General features: G+C 41.6%; 2 protein-coding genes across 2 annotated transcripts in view; both read left to right on the forward strand.

Moving 5' to 3' along the window:
- dnah5l (dynein, axonemal, heavy chain 5 like) overlaps positions 1-20,518 on the forward strand; it is a 72,778-nt gene that overhangs the window by 25,472 nt on the left and 26,788 nt on the right. Inside the window, exons 32-43 of the mRNA XM_086305396.1 lie at positions 15,750-15,949; positions 16,107-16,260; positions 16,341-16,451; positions 16,544-16,699; positions 17,448-17,576; positions 17,676-17,891; positions 18,578-18,724; positions 18,813-18,985; positions 19,058-19,128; positions 19,267-19,374; positions 19,803-19,990; positions 20,216-20,410. Coding sequence (XP_086161522.1) covers positions 15,750-15,949; positions 16,107-16,260; positions 16,341-16,451; positions 16,544-16,699; positions 17,448-17,576; positions 17,676-17,891; positions 18,578-18,724; positions 18,813-18,985; positions 19,058-19,128; positions 19,267-19,374; positions 19,803-19,990; positions 20,216-20,410 — 1,848 coding nt within the window. The remainder of the gene's footprint in view (positions 1-15,749; positions 15,950-16,106; positions 16,261-16,340; positions 16,452-16,543; positions 16,700-17,447; positions 17,577-17,675; positions 17,892-18,577; positions 18,725-18,812; positions 18,986-19,057; positions 19,129-19,266; positions 19,375-19,802; positions 19,991-20,215; positions 20,411-20,518) is intronic.
- On the forward strand, positions 3,146-14,564 carry LOC147321548 (uncharacterized). The gene is made up of 8 exons (XM_086305509.1): positions 3,146-3,214; positions 5,143-5,191; positions 5,645-5,688; positions 6,593-6,736; positions 7,904-8,017; positions 9,280-11,305; positions 11,880-12,119; positions 13,975-14,564. The coding sequence occupies exons 1-8, from the start codon at positions 3,149-3,151 to the stop codon at positions 14,199-14,201; spliced, it is 2,910 nt and encodes a 969-aa protein (XP_086161635.1). The 5' UTR covers positions 3,146-3,148; the 3' UTR covers positions 14,202-14,564.

Raw genomic sequence — 20,518 nt, forward strand, 5'->3', positions numbered from 1 at the left:
GATGATTAGCAACATGAATTGATATACTGTGATTTCTGACAACTGTCACTCTATGGCCAGTATTAAATTTTCCTATCCTGATCTGAATCTAAATCTAATCCAGCATTGTGGATTTAATATGTTCCGAGTTCTTACTGTTAACAGTCTCTTTAACACCAAATCATCCAGATTGTAGCCTGTTTAAAGGATATGCAAGATTTTCTGGATGACTTCCCATTTAGATATACAATACAGAGCTTGGCTGTGGCTTAAAGTGTCTCTATGTGCTTTAAGTCATGTGCTGAATTATCAAATTAAAATTGAATGTGATAAAATACTCTTTTTTATCACCTGTTTTTATCCTCATCTTTCTTTCATCTGCCACGTACTTGCATTTAGTACATACCTGCATCTTGAAATGTAATATGAATGAATTTTTAGCCAGAAAACTTTTCTCTTTTTTTTAGTTGGGGTTAGTTCTAATGTTCTTCAAGCTACATGCCAGTGGTAAATGAACATAATGACACAGATCTAAACCATTAAGTTCTGTTGTTCTAATAACATAGCAATGTCACTAAAACTTGATATGTAGTAATATGGTAAATGGTAAATAAAGAGAGGGAAGATGTTCAGAATTGAGGGAATTGTATGACCAGAAGGGAACATAGCAACCAATTACCTTAGAATCCCACATACAAAAAGAAACAAAAGCATACCTTGCTAGGTGGCCAGCACTAACTACAGCCTGACAACTGAGGACGGTGACCTCATCACGTGCTTCAAAAGATTACCTATACTCCCCATGCCAAAGAACAAGCCCTCATGCCTTAACGACTACCGGCCGATTGCGCTGACTTCTGTGGTTATGAAGGTGTTTGAGAGGCTGTTGAACAACATTATCTCCTCCTACATCCCCAGCAGCACAGACCCACTCCAGTTTGCATACCGACAAGATCTACAGAGGACGCCATCTCCCACGTCCTGCACACCACCCTAAGCCACGTGGACATGAAACGGAGTAACTATGTGAGAATGCTGCTTGTAGACTACAGTTCAGCATTTGACACAATAGTGCCCCATAGACTGTTCACAAAGCTGGGGGATCTTGGACTTAACAACAGTTTGTGTGCATAGGTGCTGGACTTCCTTACTGGTAGATCGCAGGTCGTGAAGGTGGGTAAGTGTGTCTCTGACAGCATCACTACCAACACAGGAGTGCCACAGGAGTGCGTACTCTTGCCACTACATACTCCCTCTACACCTCTTGATTGTGTGGCCACTCAAGGCTCAAACGCCATCGTGAAGTTTGCTGATGATGCTGTGGTGTTGGGCCTCATCTCCAACAACGATTAGACAGCCTAATGGACGAGGTGAAGAACCTGGCATCTTGGTGCAGAGAAAACCACCTCCAACTGAACGTCTGCAAGACCAAGGAGCTGGTGGTGGATTTTAGTAGGAGAAAGCGGCGAGACTACAAGCCCCTGGCCATCAACGTGGAGAGGGTGCTGTCCTTCAAGTACCTTGGGGTTGACATCTCCTTAGAACTGACATGGACTGCTCACAGTCCAAAAGGGCTAGGCAGCGCCGGTATCGCCTGAGACAACTGAGAAAGTTTGGAATCTCTCCAGGGATCCTTAGGACTATCTATTTGGGCGCTGTGGAGAGCATCCTCACACAGAACTTTACATCCTGGTATGGGAACAGCTGTGTTAAGGACGAAAAGCCCTTCAGAGAGTGATCTGTGTGGCAGAACACTGCTACAGGTCTGCTCTCCCTTCCCTACAGGACATCTACAACAGGAGATGTAGGTCCAGAGCAGCTCGGATTTTTAAGGACTTGTCCAGGACTCCTAAAAATAATCCAGCACATCACACCATGGTGTAAGATGCTAGCAGGCAGGGTGTACATTTTAATTTTTTTTTAACCAAGTAACTCATGAGATGCCAACATCAGGCAGAATGAGCTTCAGAAATACCAAGGGCTATGAGAAGAGCTAGGAAAAAGTGTGGAGGGAAAAGGCAACGGTGGTCCCTGTGGTAATCAGAACCCAGTGACCCCCAGACTGGGTTAGTTGCTCCAGATTTCAGGAACAACATCCAAGACACCTAAGATACCACATAGGACCCTGATTCTCACAGACCTCTGGTAAAGGCCCCAACTTTGAAGGAAAAAAGACTATATATATGTGTATATGCAGGCCAGCCGACAGATCTGGGTGGGCCCGGGACAACGCTGTCAGCTCAGTTTCTATTAATCTCTTTGGTTTTTGCAATTGCTGCAGGTCACTGAGGTAAGGAGTTGCCTTGTCATATAAGGCTTTAAAAACAATTACAATCACATTCGCATTATCCTCTATTCACCTGTTGTGTCATCCACTATTGTTTTTGGTTTTTACAATAAACTTAGTTTACCATTTATTGAAACCTGCCTGGCATCACTTTTGAGTCCACACAATTCTGTCCTTCACAATAATACCTGTCTAGTGATCACAATGGTTGGTAGTAGTTGATTGGTTTACATTTTTGTATTGTTTCTATTATTTATTCATTCCTGCATTTAATTAATTTTGCTACTGCTTATATTTTGTGTACATTTCAACTCAACAAATATCAGTTAGGAAATTGCATTTCTAATTAAGCAAGTAATGTGTGGATTCATCTCTTCTCAGCAATCATTAATATATTACACAGATCCTGACATTTGAGGTCCCCATTTTGACCATGCCCATACCCCACCCACCTACTGACTACTGCAGCACGTCAAGATGGCGGAGTGACATTGCAGTTTGTTTTAAAACATAAACAATAATTTCATACGTCTACAGTCTGCCATTTTTATTTCAGTTATTTGTTAACATACATATTAAACCAATTTCAGTTCAGAAATTGTATTTCTCACTTAGCAGGTAATGTGTAGAGTCATTTACTTCGTTCTCAGCAATTTACACATATCTTGACATTTTTGGTCCCCACCTTGACCATGCCCATCCCCCACATAGATGGCTGAGTGACGTTGTACTTTGTTTTAACACACCAATGACCCGTCAGTGTCCGGTGCGCTATGTGTAAGAATGAGCGGAGTTAATCTGGTGTGTGCCTCGTCCCAAATCAAGCGCTCCTTTTGTGATCACCACACCTGCTCTCCTTTGGCGCATTGACAGACGACAGACATGCTTCCGACAGCAAGCACGTGCGATATGCGGAGTACAGCTAGCTGTGCAGCATTAACCAGAATGGTAAGTTTTGACTTATGTCACATTATAATATTGTGCTTTTGGGTTAATTTGCGTCGCGTTTGCACATTATATTAACACACAAAGTGTCGTGTGCAGCTGTAACTTAATGGTATGACTTGATGGTTAGCTAATGTTAGCTAACAACGATGCTAACTGAGTTGCTGTTAAATCTTGGTCTGCCTATGCTTTTGTCAAGTAAAATAAGTTTAAAACGGTGCAACAATTGGCTGTAAAAATACTACGGACTGTGGTGATTTTTATTTTAATGCATCTATAGTATTTTCAAAATGAATTTCTGTTATTGGTACTTAGTTGCTACGAAATACTTTCCTTCAACACAGTGTTACATTACACAAACTACACCGTTACAGTAAACCGTTAAAACCAAATCATCAAAATATGCTGTTTTATTGTCTTGATATTTCAATTTATACTAAAACTGCAATGGTGTTACGGCTGTAGTTGATCCGCGATCCCTTTTTATCACTCTGCACAGATGCGCGTATATGCACGGATTAATTCAAAATTGTAAAGCTTCAGCATCATACATCGTGTTTTAGTGGAACTACTACTATTTAAAGTAGATATAATGTTTCTCTACCTCGTCTTAGAGCTGCAGTGAAAAGATACCATGTAGGAGGGTTATCACGTGAACGGCGCATAACCGTGACCGTCATGGTCAGCGGAGGAACGTGAGCTGCCTCGCGCATTATTTCATAGTATGTGATCGGTGCACAGGTGATGAGCGACAAACCAGCTTGTATTTAATTAGCACATGAAAAGAGCAGTGAGTGAAATTAGCAGATGTGAGAATACAGTTGAGATTTATGCTCTGTCCTCTGTCTGTGACCGAGGGCAGGGTTCAGCACCCGCACGCAGAGCGGGCAGCAGGCAGAGAGAGCGTAGGTGAGCTGAGACTTTAGTTTGTGGGACCTGACATGTTACTGCACACAAGACAAAGGTTAAAAAAATTAAAAAGGTATTTAATAAAACGCTTCTTAAGGAGACATGCTGTCAGAATAATGATAATGCTGCGTCTGCATTCACCTACGTCACCAAGCTCGTTAACCACAACAAGCTTGTTTGTAAATTGTTAGGAACACGCTAAAACGAAAACCCGACTGTATGTACATCTGTACTGCATCTATAATTTACTACACACTTTAAAATTGAGCTGGTTCTGGTCACTGTGTCTGACAACAGCTCGTAGACCAGGGGTGGGCAATTCCAGGCCTCTAGGGCCGGTGTCCTGTAGGTTTTAGATCTCACCTTGGGTCAACACACCTGAATCACATGATTAGTTTGTTGCCAGGCCTCTGGAGAACTTCAGGACATGTTGAGGAGCTAATTTAGCCATTTAAATCAGCTGTGTTGGTTCAAGGACACATCTAAAACCTGCAGGGACACCGGCCCTTGAGGCCTGGAGTTGCCCACCCCTGTCTTAGACAATGAGAGCAGTCCCTCCCTCTGCCAGGTGTAGCATCCCTGCTCAGCCATATAAGAATGGTAATATATCACAGGACCACCCGTTCAAAACATCAACCTTGTATGTAAGGGAAAGAAGACAAAGCTATTGCTGTAGTTTTTGATGATCTGTTACATCCCTCAAAATTCTAATAAATCGCCATAGAAATTGTAGTAAAATATTTCTGTCATTGTACTGCTTTAATCATACATCAGAATTTAAGTTAGTAGCTTTGTCACTTGACTGTATATTGGCAATGACTGTACTTTCATAAAGATTTCACAGACAGGGAAATATTAGGAAATGTTGTGGGTAATGATAACCACCATGACAGGCTATGATGTCACAAAGTAACATACATCAATATACTGCCAAATTGTACAACTGGAGCTCACTGAAATACAGTGAAATTTGATTATGTTGGTCCTTAAAGTTTGACTAACTGTTTCACTTGTGCTGATAGGAGGATGGCCCAAGCTTTTCATCTACCAATGGCAGTGCTGAATGCACAGGTAAGAAAGCTCTGTGTTACCCTACATTTTGCTTTTTTTCTTCATTGTTGGTAAAACTGTAAATTGGCTTCTGTCATTTTTAAATTGCAAATTGTACAATTGGTTCCAAACCTGAATATATCAAATAAATGCAGTTATAATTCTCATTGAGATAGAACTGCAAATCACCAGAGAAATGAAAAGCTACAATTCAGATGTGTCTTCAGCAGATACTCTGCTGTCACTGTAGGTAAATAACATGAAATAATCAGTTTTTTGCTAGAAATAATTTTATTTGGTGTAAGTAGAGGTTGTGCCACAACTATTCTTTTCCAATAAATTCAGCCTTTCAAGTGTTTAGGCTATTTTAAGGCAAAACTCAATATATTGTAAATTAAACACATTGCTCAAAGACAATCTCAACTTGCTATTGTTAGTTCATCTTGAACCAAGTCAACATTTTTAATTTTGCAGTTGCTGATGGGACAGATGCCTTTAACCCTGCACACAAGAAAGAGGTAGGATATGCCATCTTCTTTTGGTTCTTAAATGGACCAGTAAACCAGCTGTGCACTTAAACAGCTGTGATAGACATTGCACATGGTTAACGCTGACATACTCACTTTACATTATTATTTAAGGAGCAGTTTAGGGTTGTTTGAGTTCTCATCTACACCTTACACATTATACAGCTGTCAAGCCAATATTGCAATTAATAATCCATTAATATTGAAATTTCCACTATTCATTCAGTGTACATCGTGCTAGAATGACTCTAAGAATGATTGCTGAAAATATCACATGCACACATTATGTTTTTGCCGTTGAAAATAAACATTCTGGGATTGTTTGATGTGTAATATGTACAGTTCATTCAGCTTAAAGTAAAGGTTAGACTGCAGTGTGTTCAGACGGTTAAATTGGTAGAAGGATTTTAAGTAGGCAAACTCCTCCAGTTTGGACCTCAATATAAAAGGTAGTAAATTAGTTTATGCACTGCAGATACATATTCATGATTTCTGATGTGATAAATATTCTTAGTATTTGTTTTGATGATTGTTTCCATATATTTTATTTATGTCAATATATGTACATCTTGTAATGTGAGAGCTAAGTGGAATCAAATCAAATTGTGGCCTTGATTTTTATGTTTTTTCTTAATTTTAATAAAAAAAATTCCAAATGTCAGCCACATTAAAATGTTTGAGGACACCGTAAAAACAAATCATTCATTGTAATACAGTTGTTTATAATTAAATACAAGGTATGATTAGGCCTTGTCTTAGCAGTAAGGCTTCTTTTCGTACCTAGGCTTTTTGCTGTTTTTCATTCCCTCTTTGTTCTGTCTTTTGTCTCTCCACTACTATCTAATAAAGCAAAAAACAATAAAACAAGGGTTTTGATTTATTTCTTTGTTTGCAGGTTAAAAGTCGTGGCTTGCTTCGCCTCGAGAAACTCAGGAGACATCATAGTGTATGTGAGCAACGCTACGAGAGGGCACAAATTAAAAGGTTAAACGACCAGAGGGAGAGGACCTTGTTTCTACACCGTAGCCTCGATACGAAGGTTAGTTGTACTACTTCTTCTTTTGGATCCTCCTTTAAGGGGTCGCCACAGCGGATCATCTGCCTCCATCTCACTCTATCCCTAACATCCTGCTGTCACACGCTCTCTTTGGCAAAATCCACCAACATTTGTCCTTCTGCATTTCTATCCTTAACACAATACCTAGCCAACAACTCCTCATCACCTCTGTTTTCTTCAACTACATGTCCATTGAAATCTACTCCAATCACCAGTCTCTCATTCCTAGTAAAACTCTCTACCACTTCATCTCACTCAATCCAGAACTCCTCTTTCTTGTCTACCTGACTTCCAACCTATGGGACATACACACTGACAACATTCAACATGGCCTCTCTCTTCAGCTCTACCACACTATTCACATACTCTTCCTTCAGGATTACCCCTACTCCATTTCTCTTCCTATGAACACCCTGGTAGAACTGCTTGAATCCACCTCCACTGCTCCTGGCCTTGCTTCCCTTGCACCTGGTCTCCTGCACACACAATTAATCTACCTTCCTTCTTTCCATCATGACTGCCAGCTCTCTGATATGTGTACTTATTGATTTAGGTATATTACATCTTGCAGTAGTATAGCTTAAATGTGCTACACTGAGTCATACAGAAGATGATTTTCATATGCTATAGTATGATTTTATTGCTTCAATTGCTTAGGTTGAGAAACGTGATCATAGCAGTGTATTGTGGTGACAGCTTGTCAGACTGCTGATAATAAAATCTGCAGTTAATAATGGTGCTTTATGTACAGTGCAGAAGCACAATGAGAAAGCAGTATTATGATAACTCAACATGCTAAACAGTGTAATACTCAGAAAGGTCTTTCCACCCTGCCGGAAAGTGTGAGCCTTTCACAATGACAAAAACAAACAAACCCTTGTTTAGAGTTTATATTTTGCTGGCCAAATCAAAACTGTGACCCATCTTATCTGAAATTGACAACAATTGTGATATTGCTAGAGCAACTGCTGCAAAAATGCATAAACACACATAATTACAAATCTGTGTTGTAGCAATAATTATTCTGTAATTTATATTTATGGTAAATGGCCTGTATTTGTATAGCGCTTTACTAGTCCCTAAGGACCCCAAAGCGCTTTACACAACCTGTAATATGTAATTGTTATTTGTATCTTTTTCTGTTTTCAGATGGAACAGCAGTTGTCCAGTGACAGCGACAGTTCCATTATCATTAAACCCACTTCAGCTGATTCTGACGTGGATACAAGTGTACCTGAGCTCAGAAGGACAGACAGTGTTATTGTAAGTTTATTCGTACAACTCCACTACAGATCTCAGATTTTTGTGCACAGAGCACAAAGTGAATAGACGGTAACAGTCAAATTTAAAACTAAGTCTTGTGAAAAAATATAATTACAATAACTACCTCCTGTACAATCATGTCACCTTGGATTACGAGCACGCCTTGATAGAACGACTGTAAGCTTGAGACAAGGGGTTTCTCATTTATCAATATTGTCAGGGACACTGATGTTTAATGTCTTTTCTAGTGTCTGAAGTTCAGAGGTTTTAGTGCTTCAAGTTCACAAAGGTTTTCAAGGTGTTACAGTAATAACAGTTGCTTAAATTCAATTAGCATTGCATTTGCATAGGTAGTAATGTATGATTGCATTTAGTTAGCAATAAAAGATTTTAAGGAATAGCTTAAAGTACGTAATGACTTTTGTGATCAACTTTATATTCTGTATGTTCTCATAAAAGGTGATACATGTTATTTTTAAGCCTACGTATATTTTATCTGTGACACATTTTAAGTCTCTTTTGTGTAGTGAGGCAACGGGATTCTTCATTGTGATAGGATCATTTGGATCATTATTTCTTGTAAGGTGGTTCCAAAATGCCCATTTTATTTATGCGCTATGACTAAAATTTATTTCTTTGAATTTGATAAAAGGAGCTCAACAAATGACTGTCATGCTTTTGTCGCCTACTAATTAAGCATTTGTCAGTCTCATCCCCTGACAATCCTGAAATTCAATGCACTACTAAAATCTTCAGTTTACCTGGAACACAGTTGATACTTGAGTAGATACTATTCTACCTTACAAACATAAAAGATGTTCTTCAAAGGTAATTGATCCAGGTAAAAATTATATCATATATTTAAATAAAGAAAATCAATTTCTATAAACATTAGTGTATATATATACAAAAAGAAAACGAAGTTCAGCAATTTCCTAGAAACAGTGTTAGCTTAGAGATTACATTGTCCCAGATGTTTAAAACTAACCTAAGTGACTGTTAATGAGTTGACATCGCAGCTGTATTGACAGTCTTTGGGTAATGACAGCATATCCAGACAAAGCCACCCAGGGTTGTTTGGTAAATGTGATGCAGCAGAGGAAAGATTACTTAATATGACTAGTTCAAATTAAGTGGTGACATGTGTGGTACCGTAAATAGTATTAATACAACTGTCAATACCAGTACAGCTGTTACAACGACTAATGTACTACCTCTGGTCTTGAAATGTAACTATTTTCTTTCTTTCTTTCTTTTTTTAGCTTACCAGACAAATGCTTGGATGCCCACCTATATCAAGTACGGACATCAGTGAGGAAGAATATGTTCCTCAAACTGCTGAAGAAAGTGACAGTTCTGCAGAAAGTCTCATACAACACAAAAGAAAGAAGAAAAAAGCACGGAAAACTACTTCAGGTAACTCTCAGGAAGATGTCCGACAACTGAAGAGAAGGTGTACCCGAACTCAATGCAATTCCTCAAATTCAAATGCTAAAGAATCCTCTTCACTTGATGCAGAAGACAGAAACACATCTGCTTCATTTGATGACACCAGAGAGTCCTCTTCACCTGATTGTTCTGATGTGACGGTTATGACACTGAAGAAGAAGAAACATGGTGGCAGATTGTACAACAAAAAGTTCTACTGCAAGTTTTGCTGTAAACCTTTCAGCAAGATGGCACGCCATTTGCAATCAAAACACAAAGATAAACCAGAAGTGGCAAAAGCAATGGCTTTCCCAGTAGGGTCTAAAGAGCGGAAAATACAGTTGAGTTTATTAAGAAATCAAGGAAACCGTGCCCACAATAATGAGGTGATTAAAAAAGGACAAGGAATGGTGATACCTCGTCAACAATCCAGTGTACCTGTGAAACCCAGTGATTACTTGCACTGTATTAATTGTCAGGGTTACTTCAAGAGAAGGTCACTATGGAGGCACATGCAGAGATGTCATCTCAGCAGGAAGGTCAAAGGTTTAAGGCCAGGAACATCTAGAGTCCAGGCTACGTGTAAATATGCAGAGCCAGTCCCAGACAGTGTCAATGCACAATTTTGGAAATTGGTACAAGTCATGCATGATGATGAGATAACAAATGTTGTCCGCAAAGAGAGTTGCATACTGAAATTTGGGGAGCATCTTTTCAATAAGCATGGACATGATGTCACTAAACACGACTATATCAGACAGAAGATGCGTGAGACAGGGCGACTGGTGCTCCAAGGACAGAAAAATGGCAAGTTGAAAATGGTGTCTGATTTCTTTGTACCAGGTAATTTCCCTCATGTTATTGCAGCAGTGAAAAATGTTGCTGGCTTGAATGAGGAAACAAACACATACAAAACACCATCTTTGGCACTGAAGTTAGGCCACAATCTCAAGAAAATAGCAGATGTTCTAGAATGTGAAGCAATGATCGCTGGTGATGAGAATACTATTCGCAATGTAAAGGTGTTCAAGCAAATCTGTGACACTAAATGGAGTGAGTGCATATCATCTAAGGCTCTCCGAAATCTGACTGAGGCAAAATGGAATACTCCACAACTTCTTCCCTTTACTGAAGATGTGAAGAAGATGCACCAGTATCTCAACATACAACGGACGGAGTGTCATACGAAGCTCAAAGAAGAACCAAATAAGAAGCACTGGGCAGAACTTGCAAAAATCACATTGTGTGAAGTGATTATCTTCAACCGTAGAAGAGAAGGAGAAGTTTCCAAAATGACTCTTAATGCTTTCACATTGAGAGACACTTCATTGACTCATCCAGATGTTGAATTGGCTTTAACTGACCTGGAAAAGAAGCTTTGTAGGCACTTCCAACGAATAGAGATAAAAGGCAAACGTGGAAGAAAAGTCCCCATACTCCTCACACCTGATATGATGACATCAATGGATTTGCTCGTTGACACTCGCCGAAATTGTGAAGTATTAGATGAAAATCCTTTCATGTTTGCGAGAACGAAAGCACTTACTCACATCAGAGGGTCAGATGTTGTTCGACAGATTGCGCAGAGCTGTGGAGCAAAACAACCAGAAGCATTGTCCTCTACTAAATTAAGGAAGCACATGGCCACCATGTCCAAGATCCTTAACTTAAAAGACAATGAAATGGATAATCTGGCAGACTTCCTTGGCCATGATATTCGAGTGCATCGCGAATATTACAGACTGCCTGAAGGGACGTTACAGCTGGCCAAGATAAGCAAAGTCCTTATGGCCATGGAACGAGGACAGCTGTCAGATTTCAAAGGAAGAAATCTTGACGAAATAAACATTGATCCACAAGGTAAGAAATGTGTTAATAAATTGTGTATTTAAAATCGGAAGTATTTCAAAAATCATGCAGTATTATGCAGATGGCGCATGAGGGATGAGAGCTCCCATTGGTGTAGAGTAGCTAAGACTGTGCGTCCGTAAGCACGGTGGATGATAAGTTCTGTTCTTCCACACTGTCTACAAATGTTTTATTACTCATGAAAGGAGCTTCTTTCTGAGGAAAATTGGTAGGAGGCCTCAAATAGGAGACTGAAAAGGGCTCATTTGTAAAAAGCCTTTTCAGGTCACGTGTGAAATGAAACCCACCTGGTGGATACATTTGTGTTCTACCAACTTTATGCAGACTGAAGAAACTCTCTGGCAGAGTAATAAAACACTTTAACCTAAGAAGAAGTCCAATTGATGCAGTTTCTAGAAAACGTTATCTGGATGACTGACGACCTTCAGACAAATACGTATACATGTATACAGAGCTTTAACTACTGCTATCCTCCTCTCCCTAACACCTATTGTGTGATACTTTGTAACATTGCTTAGGAGCAGTCTTAATGTTTTTTTTCCCAAATGGTTGCTGTGTTTCCCAGAGAATGTAGCTGTTGACAGTGATGCATCAAACAGTGAAGATGAGGATAACACGAGTGTGACAGATGCTGCTTCATCTGCTGCTTCATCTGCTGCTTCATCTGCTGCTTCATCTGCTGCGTCACCTGCTGCGTCACCTGCTGCGTCACCTGCTGCGTCACCTGCTGCGTCACCTGCTGCGTCACCTGCTGCGTCACCTGCTGCGTCACCTGCTGCGTCACTCTTATCGACAAAATCTTCAGGTATGTTGCTAACTTGGGGATTACTCTGCTGTTGCTAAAGTATTACCATTAACATAAGGGCTATTACAGGTTAAGAACAAGAAAAAGATACCAGATGTAGGTTGCAGTCATATCATGGATTCACGCTATAACTTGTCAGTCTCTGTCACAAATGCAGCTGTGGAGGTAATGTCAGAGGTGAAGCTTTTATCACCTCCTTTAAAAAATGTAAGTAGTTAAAAAAAAATGTGAGTTCTACTTTAGATATCCAAAGAACTTTAATATCTCTGGTCCCTTATGTAGATAATGAGATGTATAGCAGAATTATGTCACTGAACCGCTGGCTGGCCAGGAATTGAAGGAAGCTGGGATTTCAGTTTGTGGATAACTGGGCTTTTTTCTGGGGCCGCCCTGACCTGCTGAAAGCGGACGGTCTGCATCCTACTGGAAAAGCTGCTGCTATTTTATCCAGTAACATAGACAGCGGCTTATAGCAGGTTTGACATTAGGCAATTAGCATTCGGCAGGTCACAGGTGATTAGAGAGCCTGCTAGGTTTATTGGTAGTTTACTGCTGGAGTCTATTAGCTTAGCTAACATGTCCTGTCAGGGAAATCTTTAAAGTATAGTAAGACTGCAAGAGTAACCAGACCTATAACACTGAGATTGTCTGCCACACAAACTGTGAGTCTTGTGTAGCCTGGAAAGTTTAAGGCCATAGTTTATTACAATTTAAGTTGAACTTGATTAGCACTTCAAAAGAGCAGTGAGCGAGATCAGTATATCTGAAAATACAGTTGTGGTGTTTGTGCAGCAGCCTCTCTCGTGTTCTTTTTGGCTAAAGGCAGAGCTCAGCTCCCCCACACAGTACTCTTTCTGTTGAATGCATTATAGATTAAAATATACACCTCAACCAACAGTCAGTACTTTTAATTGATAAAAGACATGTATACATAAATAAATACATAATGGTAATAATACATACATAAATACTAAGAAAATATTAATTAGATAAACACGCAGGAGAAGTTAAAAACAGTACATTTCAAATTGTAGGTAAATCTCTAAGTGGATGTTTTGGTGTTACTGACACTGTGTAACCGATTTAAGTTGGTTTTCATCAAAATAATAACACTTGTCTCAATGTTTTGGTATATAGTCTCCTGTAACATCTAAAAGAAGGTAGAGGTTGCAACAGATTGTGTCCACATTGTGATGGGTCTGTAATGCTATTTCCGAACTCTGAAGATATAGGTCCTGTGATTCTCTCTGCAGTCCTGACTGTTCTTTGTAACCTTGTTTAGTTCACTTTTGTGGCTGATTCACACCGGTGATGTCAGAACAGAACACATTATTGCAGTGTAGAACTGGATGACCAGCCCTTGTCCCATTAGTAATAGAAGATGTTGTGTTTTATCTTTAGTGTTTTAGTGTGTTTTCACACAGTCACAACACCCAGAGTGCTTCATTTACAGCAACTATGTTCATAGTTAATCTGCCAGTCGTGTTCTTTAAGTAAACTAGTAAGTAATTAAAATGTGAGTACCAAACTCAGTTTTGCTCCCGCTTTATTTTTAAACACGCATACTTGTATGCGCCCTATAATCAGGTGCGCCTTATGTGTGTGTTAAATACAATAATGGCACACATAACTGAGACTGCGCCTTTTAGTACGGTGCGTCTTATGGTCGTGAAAATACGGTACTTATACTTGAGGAATACCAACAAGTACAAAGTATAGTCCAAATGTACCTATAGCTTTTGATATACTTGTCGACATACTCCAAATATCACATCTGGTCATAAGGGGAGTCATGTGATTACACACCAACTTGTTCTTCTTTTTGAATAACACAGTTACTGTCTACTTTATTCAGGGGCATCACAAACCACAAGAAGGAAGTGGACTGAAGCAGAAATAAAGGCTGTGGAGAAGACTCTAATGGAGTACATCAGCTCTGGAAAGGTTCCTGGGAAGGCAGAGTGTCTCAATTGTATTGAGAGTTCACCATTAGCATTGAAAGAGAGACGTTGGGAGGGAGTTAAGTTTTACGTGAAAAACCGAATTGATGCTTTAAAGCGAGAGTCAGTGAAAAGAAGGTAAGAAGCTAATGTCAAACAAATGGAATATAAACAGCTTCAGTTACTGTTAAAATTTTCTCATGTTTAGAGAAAAAAAAAGATTGCTCATTTCTACCAGGCAATTGTTACAGTGCTGGGTTGGGGACCCAGTGTTCTTTGTTATTATTTACTTTGAAGTTCTGTGCCTCATGTGGATGTGTTTTGCTTTGCCCTCGTCTTTGTGATTTGTATCAGCTGTGTTCCTCGTGTGTTCTGACGCTCCTTGTTATTCCCCTGTGTATTTATGTCGGCGTCTCCCTCAGTTCCGTGTCGCATCGTACCCTCACCTTGCTGTGTTTCCGCCCGTGTTTCCTCAGTTTGTATTCTCAGTTTAAGTTAGTTTGTGTTCAGCAATAAAGCTGCTTTTTCAGCTCAATTTCGTCTCCGTGAGTCTGCATTTTGGGTCCACCATTTCCTGCCCGTCTACACACAGCCATGACAGCAATGATACATTAGTATTGAAAAGATTGTTTTCTTTGCTGTTCAGGTTAACTTTGAGCAGGGAGAGTTCTTTTTTTATACTGTATATATAAAAGAAAAGTTGGAAAGCTATGCTCTTTAGTTGAAACATTTTTTTTATTGAAAGCAGAGGCCAGTGCACAAATTGTCCAGTGAACAAATACAAGGGGTAATGACAAAATAACAAAAACAATATAAAACTCAATAAATGAAAATTGTAGCAGAAACCATTCTCTGAAATCCAACCAGCACTTGAAAGCTTTTTCATTATACCAGCTTTGATTACTCTGGGTTGTAAATTCCTATATATACACCCTCTAACTGTAAACGTGCAACAGTGTCACCTGGTGGTGGTTTGTGAAAAGACAAAAAAGCTGTGTCCCCACCAGGTAGAAAAACCTGACAAAAATTGGATTTTTTAAATTTAACAAATTGCGGTACCAAAATAGATGTTTGATCCCTAAAAAAATTAAGAGTTCAAATTATGCCTTAATAATACCTCTATTACGTTTAGAAATGTTGTGTCCCCACGCGTAACCTCCTAGATGGAAGTCCCCACGTGACTGGAAAAACGTGTATGTGTGCACACAAACACACGCACACACGCACACACACACACGCACACACACACACACACGCACACGCATACACACTCACTCACATGCACACACACACACGCACACACACACACACACACGAACACACACACACGCACACACACACACATGCACACACACACACACACACGCACACGCACACACACATGCACACACACACACGCACACACACACATGCACACACACACACACACACACACACACACACACACACACGCACACACACACACACACATGCACACGCCACTCTTACCTGAATTCATAAAACCCTAAAATACTGGATCAGTCCTAAAACTCCAGATTAAGATTACAGGTGAAAAATATTTCTGAAACTTTCATCTGAGCTGATTTTTTAAGAAAATGTATAAAATTCAAAGAAGAAAGAAAAACTTTTAATCCTGAAAGTTTATTAAAGCTGCTTTAATGCGAGAACGTGTTTTATCCGTGTGAACCAGGACGTTTGCATCAGCGCGGTGAAGGAGCGCGACATCGAGGCCAAGCTGAAGGACGTGGTGGCCGAGTGGAGCAGCCACACGCTCAGCTTCGCCACCTTCAGGAGCAGAGGAGAACTGCTGCTGAAAGGAGCCGAGACCGCAGAGAAAATCTCCATGATGGAGGACAGCCTGATGGTGCTGACGTCCCTGCTGAGCAACAGGTGAGGAGACGAGGGCAGAGGAGTTGAGGAGACGAGGGTGGAAGGAAAGCAAAGACGTCTCAGAGTCAGAAAGCAAGAAAAACATGAGAGGCAGGAAAGAAAAGTAGGAATGCTGTTTGTGCATGCAGGGTTACACCTGTGGCTCTTTGCTCCGCAGGTACAACGCTCCGTTCAAGCCCTCCATCCAGCTGTGGGTCCAGAAACTCTCCAACACCTCAGAGATCATCGAGAAGTGGCTGTTGGTTCAAAACCTCTGGATCTACCTTGAAGCGGTGTTTGTGGGTGGAGACATCGCCAAGCAGCTGCCTCAGGTAGGAGCAAACACTCAGACTTTAATTTGATCTTTTTTCTTTCATATTTAAGTCTGAAGTCTGAGTTTTAATCCCTGCAGGAGGCCAAACGTTTCCAGAACATCGACAAGTCGTGGCTGAGGATCATGCAGCGAGCGCACGAGGTTCCCAACGTGGTGCAGTGCTGCGTGGGAGACGAGATGCTCAGCCAGGTGCGGCCCACGTGCCTCTGAGCAACACTCTACCATGAGGGTAAAATACGAATGCTTGATTCACATCAGCTCCATCTGTCCTCCTCCTGCAGCTGCTCCCTCACCTGCTGGAGCAGTTGGAGCTCTGTCAGAAGTCTCTGTCCGGTTACCTGGAGAAGAAACGGTTGGTGTTCCCTCGTTTTTTCTTCGTGTCCGACCCCGCCCTGCTGGAGATTCTGGGCCAAGCCTCTGACTCACACACTATACAGGTGACACATTATACAGGTGACACACTATACAGGTGACACATTATACAGGTGACACATTGTACAGGTGACACATTGTACAGGTGACACACTTTACAGGTGACACACTTTACAGGTGACACATCATACAGGTGACACATTGTACAGGTGACACACTTTACAGGTGACACACTTTACAGGTGACATGTTATACAGGTGACACACTTTACAGGTGACACATTGTACAAGTGACACACTTTACAGGTGAGGCACTTTACAGGTGACACACTTTACAGGTGACACATTGTACAGGTGACACACTTTACAGGTGACACATTGTACAGGTGACACACTTTACAGGTGAGGCACTTTACAGGTGACACACTTTACAGGTGACACACTTTACAGGTGACACACTATACAGGTGACACATCATACAGGTGACACATTGTACAGGTGACACACTTTACAGGTGACATGTTATACAGGTGACACACTTTACAGGTGACACACTATACCGGTGACACACTTTACAGGTGAGGCACTTTACAGGTGACACACTATACAGGTGACACACTATACAGGTGACACATTGTACAGGTGACACATCATACAGGTGACACACTTTACAGGTGACACTTTGCAGCTCACAGTTTTCAGATCTGATGGGTTTGTATTTGCTGTCTGATGCTTCAGCTTCACTCCTGCTGCTGAGTTTCTTCCTTCCTCTGATCATGACATTGAATCTGCTTCCTCGCTCTGTGTCTGTCAGGCTCATCTGCTCAGTCTGTTCGATAACGTTAACAGAGTTGTTTTCAATGAGAAAATCTACGACCAGATGATCAGTTTCCAGTCCCAAGAAGGAGAAACTGTGGAGCTGAGGCAGCCAGTCCTGGCACAGGTAATCTCACCTCCTCATGGAGACCTCCCAGTAAGTTCCCCGTTACTTTTCCCTTAAACTGAATCCTTTTATCAATCAGCATCTCACCTCCACTTGCAGGGGAATGTGGAGGTGTGGTTAGGAGAGCTGCTAGCTGGGGTGAGGGGAACCCTCCATGCTATCATCCGTCAGGCTTACCTGGCCATTAGTGACTCCGCCTTTAAGCTTCTGGAGTTCCAGTCGGCGTTCCCGGCTCAGATTGGCCTGCTAGGAATCCAGATGATCTGGACTAGAGACGCAGAAGAAGCACTTGTCCTCAGCAAGTCTGACAAGAAGGTGCTTTTATGCCTCAATTTGAGCCAAACGTGACCATATTTATGTAAGAGGGTGGAGATCTAAAGTTATCCAGTAATGCTGCATCACTTTGACTGTGTCTGCTACGTCGTAATCTACGGTAATGTCCAACACAAACCACAGAATCACCCTCACTGAAACTATTGTTGGACAGTCAATTAACATCACAGCAGCCACATTATTGGTCAGATAATTGCTCTGAATATGCTTCCTACAGACTCTCAGTTAAAACTCAACTCTACAGCAGAAAGAAACAGTCAGTAATTACGGCTTGAATTTATGCAGAATTAAGAGATTGGCTCTTTTAGTAACAAGTCAATGCCGTTTCTTTGTGTTCATCGTGTTCTCTCTTCCACTTTTCAGGTAAGTGCGTTTTGTTTTAATTGTGTTTCAGTCAGAATCCAGTTAACACAACCAAACCCCGTAGCTGGGTAACCAAACCAACCCTCCAAGTTGGTTGGTACAAAAAGAAAAGGAAAACTGTGGTTTGGGTCAAAAGGCTACACTCAAGCCCGTGTGGGACAGAAGAGTCTTGAGGCAACTTCTGTTGTGATTTCGAGCTCTCTAAATAAAATAAGATAGAATATAATTAAGGCTATGGTGATTATTTACAGGGTGTTATCGTGTTATTCTTCTCTCCTGACTGCCCCCATCTTATTGGTTGTCAGATCATGCAAACGACCAATCAGAAGTTCCTGAACCTCCTCAATGAGCTCATCGACATGACGACTCGAGAGCTGAGCAGGAACGAGAGGACCAAATATGAGACGCTGATCACCATCCACGTCCACCAGAGAGACATTTTCGATGATCTGGTGAACAAAAGAGCAAACATATAAACAAACATCTAAATACTTTTGATAGTGTCTGTCAGAGTGGGTCATATGACTTTGTGTTTGTCAGGTGAGGATGAACGTGCGGTCGGCTTCAGACTTTGAATGGCAGAAACAGTCGAGGTTTTACTTCCTGGAGGAGACGGACAGATGTGTCATCCAGATCACAGATGTGGAGTTCAGTTACTGTAATGAATACCTGGGCTGCACAGACAGGCTGGTCATCACCCCGCTGACAGACAGGTACACACACTCCAGCCTCACTGACTGACGCCTGTGGACTGACTGATTCACAAACACTGAACATCTGTGCAGGTGTTACATCACTCTGTCCCAGGCTCTGGGGATGAGTATGGGCGGAGCTCCGGCCGGACCAGCAGGAACAGGTAATGTGTGTGTGTGTGCGTGTGCGTGTGTGTGTGCGTGTGTGTGTGTGTGTGTGTGTGTGTGTGTGTGTGTGTGTGTAAAATGAAGCTGAACTCTTGCATGCTGCTGTGGTTGTGTGTGTGTGTGTTTGTTTGCAGGTAAAACGGAGACCACTAAAGACATGGGTCGCTGTCTGGGGAAGTATGTGGTGGTCTTTAACTGTTCGGACCAGATGGACTACAGAGGACTGGGACGCATCTACAAAGGTGTGTGAGTGTGTGGATGGTGGACACTGGAAATATTGTCCTGCTGTTGTCACCATCTTATCAACCCACTGAGTAGAAGAGAGGTTAGTCAACCACGAGGCCCGGCCCGCTCTGACAGGACAGGGCTCTGCAGAGGTTCACTACCTAACATGGACCCACAGCCGTTGTCTGTGGTATCTGGGAACCTGGAACAAATGTTCATTAGCTGTTCTTAAATACAGAGCCATGCCAGAGCTGCAGATCCTCATGAAGACATGTTTCTCCTGAGTCAGAGACAAAAGTGTGGAAGTCAGTGGAGGCCAGTCGCCCACTCTTCTATGATACATAACTCTGTATGATACATAAGTCACAGCATCTTCTTAACATGTAATAAACATGTGATCGTTCTATCAAAATGCTGATCTGAAAGTGCAGTGCTGTGTCTGCAGGTCTGGCTCAGTCCGGAGCCTGGGGCTGCTTCGATGAGTTTAACCGCATCGAGCTGCCGGTGCTTTCTGTCGCCGCCCAGCAGATCTACATCGTGCTGCAGTGTAAGAAGAACAAGAAGAAGCAGTTCGTCTTCACCGACGGAGATGTGGTCGACATGGATCCCGAGTTCGGCATCTTCCTCACCATGGTACCTCTGATCTAATGAACACTCTGGTGTTAGTATAAGTCAACGATAAATCATCAGAGTCACTCTGCATATGAAACAATGCACTGTTCAGTATTCAGTGTTCTTTAGGTGAGCAGTTGTGGATACATGAAGGCAGCTCAGTAACTACAGTGAGCCACAGGTCCAGCACTGAGCGTGCTGATGTTCCTCCGCTCAGAAAGTTCTAGTAACTTCTCGGTTTTCCAGAATCCCGGTTACGCCGGCCGTCAGGAGCTGCCTGAAAACCTGAAGATTCAGTTCCGCACGGTAGCCATGATGGTCCCGGACCGAGCCATCATCATGAGGGTTAAATTGGCCAGTGCTGGTTTCCGTGACAACCAAGTCCTAAGCAGGAAGTTCTACACCCTCTACAAACTGTGTGAGGAGCAGCTGTCCAAACAGGTGGGTGATCCTGCAGCTGTAACCACCACACATCCTGTCCTCCTTGATGGATTTTCTCATTTCTCCGTTGCCCTTCTTTGTAAACTGTTACTCATGCATTTAGTTATA

This window comes from Aulonocara sp. 'chitande type north' Nkhata Bay, linkage group LG9, assembly GCF_057382095.1.
Source record: "Aulonocara sp. 'chitande type north' Nkhata Bay isolate Kocher_YH1m ecotype deep benthic linkage group LG9, A_spYH_male_GT1.1, whole genome shotgun sequence".
Classification (NCBI taxonomy): Eukaryota; Metazoa; Chordata; class Actinopteri; order Cichliformes; family Cichlidae; genus Aulonocara; species Aulonocara sp. 'chitande type north' Nkhata Bay.